This window comes from Clinocottus analis, unplaced genomic scaffold, assembly GCF_023055335.1.
Source record: "Clinocottus analis isolate CAN_PGR_092001 unplaced genomic scaffold, fCliAna1.0.p SCAF_9, whole genome shotgun sequence".
Lineage (NCBI taxonomy): Eukaryota > Metazoa > Chordata > Actinopteri > Perciformes > Cottidae > Clinocottus > Clinocottus analis.
Window position 1 is genome coordinate 21,560,892 of NW_027176251.1, and position 4,493 is coordinate 21,565,384.

General features: G+C 54.2%; 1 protein-coding gene across 1 annotated transcript; it reads left to right on the forward strand.

Moving 5' to 3' along the window:
- Nucleotides 1–50: 50 nt before the first annotated feature.
- On the forward strand, nucleotides 51–1,263 carry kiaa1143 (KIAA1143 ortholog). Its single transcript, XM_068570254.1, has 3 exons — nucleotides 51–231; nucleotides 451–598; nucleotides 947–1,263. Exons 1-3 carry the CDS (start codon nucleotides 118–120, stop codon nucleotides 1,222–1,224), a joined length of 540 nt encoding a protein of 179 aa, XP_068426355.1. The 5' UTR covers nucleotides 51–117; the 3' UTR covers nucleotides 1,225–1,263.
- Nucleotides 1,264–4,493: the final 3,230 nt, after the last annotated feature.

Below are 4,493 nucleotides of genomic sequence, written 5' to 3' on the forward strand. Positions count from 1 at the left end.
CCACACATGGACCAATCACAGCGGCGTATGAAGTCACGTGCCCCGCAGCGGCCCGTCTTGATGACGTAGTGTGTTTTGGTGTCGCTCTGCTTCGGGCCTGCTCTCCTCTCTCGCGACATGAACAGGAACAAGGCCAGCGGCGTCTCGTGGGTGAAGCCCGCGGAACCGAGCTTCCTCAAGAAGTTCAAAAGCGACGTGGGCTACAAGGCCGGACCGGACCTGGACACCAAGGTGCGTGACTCCTCTTCCGGCCGCGCGCGCGGCTCTGCTCCCGGCCTTGTGTTTGTGTTCATGGGGTTTAGTGTCGGTCTGCCGGTTACGTCATTCATGGCATCGGAACAAGACGCGGCCGCGCGCATTGGACCGCGCGCCGCCTCGTCCCCTCCGGTGAGTGACCGGAGCTCGGTCCCGGTGTCCCGCTAAAGAACCCTTGTCTGTTTGATCCTTCAGCGACAGGCGATGCCGACGCTGGACGACGACAGCGGGAGCGACCGAGAGGACGAGCGGCCTCAGGTCGTGGTTCTGAAGGGAGGAGACCTGAGCGCCGAGGACATGAAGAAGCTGAAGGGAGACCTGCGGCCTGCAGGCGCCCAGAAGGGTGAGCGGTACCGTGACTCCACATGCAGCATGAACATCTCCACATGCAGCATGAACATCTCATCATGAACATCTCCACATGCAGCATGAACATCTCCACATGCAGCATGAACATCTCCACATGCAGCATGAACATCTCCACATGCAGCATGAACATCTCCACATGCAGCATGAACATCTCCACATGCAGCATGAACATCTCCACATGCAGCATGAATATCTCATCATGCAGCATGAACATCTCATCATGAACATCTCCACATGTAACATGAACATCTCATCATGCAGCATGAACATGTCATCATGCAGCATGAACATCTGTTGGTGACTCCTCCCTCTTGTCCCTCAGAGGATGAACCTCCTGCTGACGGTAAAATCCTGTTCAAGAAACCTGCCAAGCGCTCCTCTGACAAATTCAAGGGCATCACCGCCAGTTCTAGCAAGAAGAAGAAGAGTAATGTGGGAGAGAAGAAGACGACAACAGAGGAGGAAGAAGAGGAGAAGGAGCAGCAGGAGGGGGGTGAGGAGGAGAAGAAGGGGGAGAAGGAGGAGGTGAAGTCTGGGAAGACGGTGAAAAACAACAGCCTTCTGTCATTTGGAGGAGACGAGGAGGACGAGGAGGACTAAAGTCACTGTGGAGGACTGGGGTCTGTGTGGACTTCATCATAGAGGGGAGGGGGGGTCTGTGTGGACTTCATCTTGGGGGTGGGGGGGAGGGGGGTCTGTGGACTTCATCGTGGGGGGGAGGGGGGTTTGTGTGGACTTCATCATAGAGGGGAGGGGGGGGTCTGTGTGGACTTCACCATGAGGAGGAGGGGGGGTCAGTGTGGACTTCATCATGGGGAGGAGGAGGGGAGGGTCTGTGGACTTCGTGGGGGGGAGGGGGGGTCTGTGGACTTCATCGTGGGGGGAGGGGGATTTGTGTGGACTTCATCATAGAGGGGAGGGGGGGGGTCTGTGTGGACTTCACCATGGGGGGGGTGGGGGGGGGGTCTGTGTGGACTTCACCGTGGGGGGGGGTCTGTGTGGATTTCATCGTGGGGAGGAGGAGGGGGGGTCAGTGTGGACTTCATCGTGGGGAGGAGGAGGAGGGGGGGTCAGTGTGGACTTCATCGTGGGGGGGGGGGGGGCAGTGTGGACTTCATCATGGGGAGGAGGAGGGGGGTCTGTGTGGACTTCATCGTGGGGGGGGGGGGGTCAGTGTGGACTTCATCGTGGGTCATCAACATTCGTCGTCAGAATGAATTCCTGTGTCGTCGACGGGCTGAACAAACAAGACGGAGCTCTACTCAAACTATGCAACTTACTCTGATGGAAGTCAAACACATTGAAGTGACTTCAATCATTCTTTCTTGCTTAATTTGACCCGTCAATCACCTGGAGCGCTGCAGAGATTTGATCTTTTGACTAAAGAGTAATATCCTGCAGGTGAATTCAAACGGACACTTCTGGTGCTCTCGTCCCTCTCCTGCCGTGGTGCTCATTCAATGATGTACTAAATGTAATAGTGTGTGTGTTCGTCAATGAAACTATGATTTGTTTTTTTAAATATGAATCTGTTTTTATTGTGCATTTTTTTTAGAGAATGGCTGTAACATTTGAAAATATAAAAACATTAAATCAACTGTCCAACATGCTGTAGTGTAAGCTCCTTGTTTTATTTATCTATATATCTAAAAATCAATCCACAGTGGAGTAAAAGCATAACAGCACATGGTGCATACGAGCTAAAAGAAGAAACCAGAAGGTGTTATTTCAACCTCTTTATTCAGAAAAAGGCATGTTTCATCTCACACCATCAGATCATTACAATTGAAGGAAGAAACCTCGACTTAGAAAATCAAAAAGCGAACAGAATCCTTTTGCATTGATCGACGACGCTGCAGCTCATAAATACACTCGCGGCCTCTGAAGTCTCTCCAGAGTTCACGTCCTCAGACTAAACCAACAGGATCAAAGCGGTTTCTTGGGACATGGTCAAGAAACCAGAGCGAGGGTTCAAGGAGACGATCTTACAGATATGACACGACTGAACTAAAGATGAAACAGAGCCGTGCCCATCGCACAAAACAGAAGATGAACTGTAGTTTAAAGCTGCTGCTCAGGTTCAGTCTGCGGGACTCGAACACTCGGACGCACGACGGAGGAACTCATTAACGCTGCGGGGGTTAAAACGGAGCAAATGTTTTAAACTTCAGATGTTTGTTACTTTAGTTGCTGACGTTAGGAGCAACATGACTCAGCAGTTTATTTCACCTGCAGCAGAGTTCATGCGTTTCACTGCTTCCTCACCTGGAGCTCAGGACGCTCACGTCCTGTTGCATTGAGGTTCTGCTGGACTGAGGTGGACCGCACTCGGGGGTTCGAGCCTCTGAGTGAGCCGCTGCTCGTCAGCAGGATGAAGGACGAGCGTTTCCTGTTCCTGCAGCGTCACAGCAGCTCCACCCAAACTGAAGCTACTCGCCCCTCTGCTGCTCAACTCTGGACTGTTTTTAAATCCGTCTCTTGAGCTGCTGACTGACCCGTAAGTTAAGAAAAAACTACTGACATCACTCCTTCAGTGGAGGAACAACAGCTGATTAAAGAGGAACCAGGAAGTAAGCTCTGAACTGGGCTTGTTTTCTCAGAGGAAAACGTTTTGTTCCTTTTCTGACAAACTGCAAAGAAACACAGAAAAATACCAAGTTACAATAAACAGGACGCGTCCCATTAAGAACGCTGAGAAGTCTTGTTGTGAAACAAAGTCGCAGGACGAGGACGGCTTCTCTTAGTCATGGAGAGAGGTTAAAGGAACGGTACAGGCGGTGTGTGAGACAGGTCTGCCCCCTACAGGCGGTGTGAGACAGGTCTGCCCCCTACAGGCTGTGTGTGAGACAGGTCTGCCCCCTACAGGCGGTGTGAGACAGGTCTGCCCCCTACAGGCTGTGTGTGAGACAGGTCTGCCCCCTACAGGCTGTGTGAGACAGGTCTGCCCCCTACAGGCTGTGTGTGAGACAGGTCTGCCCCCTACAGGCGGTGTGTGAGACAGGTCTGCCCCCTACAGGCGGTGTGAGACAGGTCTGCCCTCTACAAGCTGTGTGAGACAGGTCTGTCCCCTACAGGATGTGTGAGACAGGTCTGCCCCCTACAGGCGGTGTGAGACAGGTCTGCCCTCTACAGGCGGTGTGTGAGACAGGTCTGCCCTCTACAGGCGGTGTGTGAGACAGGTCTGCCCTCTACAGGCTGTGTGTGAGACAGGTCTGTCCCCTACAGGATGTGTGAGACAGGTCTGCCCCCTACAGGCGGTGTGTGAGACAGGTCTGCCCCCTACAGGATGTGTGAGACAGGTCTGCCCCCTACAGGCTGTGTGAGACAGGTCTGCCCTCTACAGGCGGTGTGTGAGACAGGTCTGCCCTCTACAGGCGGTGTGTGAGACAGGTCTGCCCCCTCCAGGCTGTGTGTGAGACAGGTCTGCCCCCTCCAGGCGGTTTGAGACAGGTCTGCCCCCTACAGGCTGTGTGTGAGACAGGTCTGCCCCCTCCAGGCTGTGTGTGAGACAGGTCTGCCCCCTCCAGGCTGTGTGTGAGACAGGTCTGCCCCCTACAGGCGGTGTGAGACAGGTCTGCCCTCTACAGGCGGTGTGAGACAGGTCTGCCCCCTACAGGCTGTGTGTGAGACAGGTCTGCCCCCTACAGGCTGTATGTGAGACAGGTCTGCCCCCTACAGGCTGTGTGAGACAGGTCTGTCCCCTACAGGCTGTATGTGAGACAGGTCTGCCCCCTACAGGCTGTGTGAGACAGGTCTGCCCCCTACAGGCTGTGTGAGACAGGTCTGCCCCCTACAGGCGGTGTGAGACAGGTCTGCCCTCTACAGGCGGTGTGTGAGACAGGTCTGCCCTCTACAGGCGGTGTGTGAGA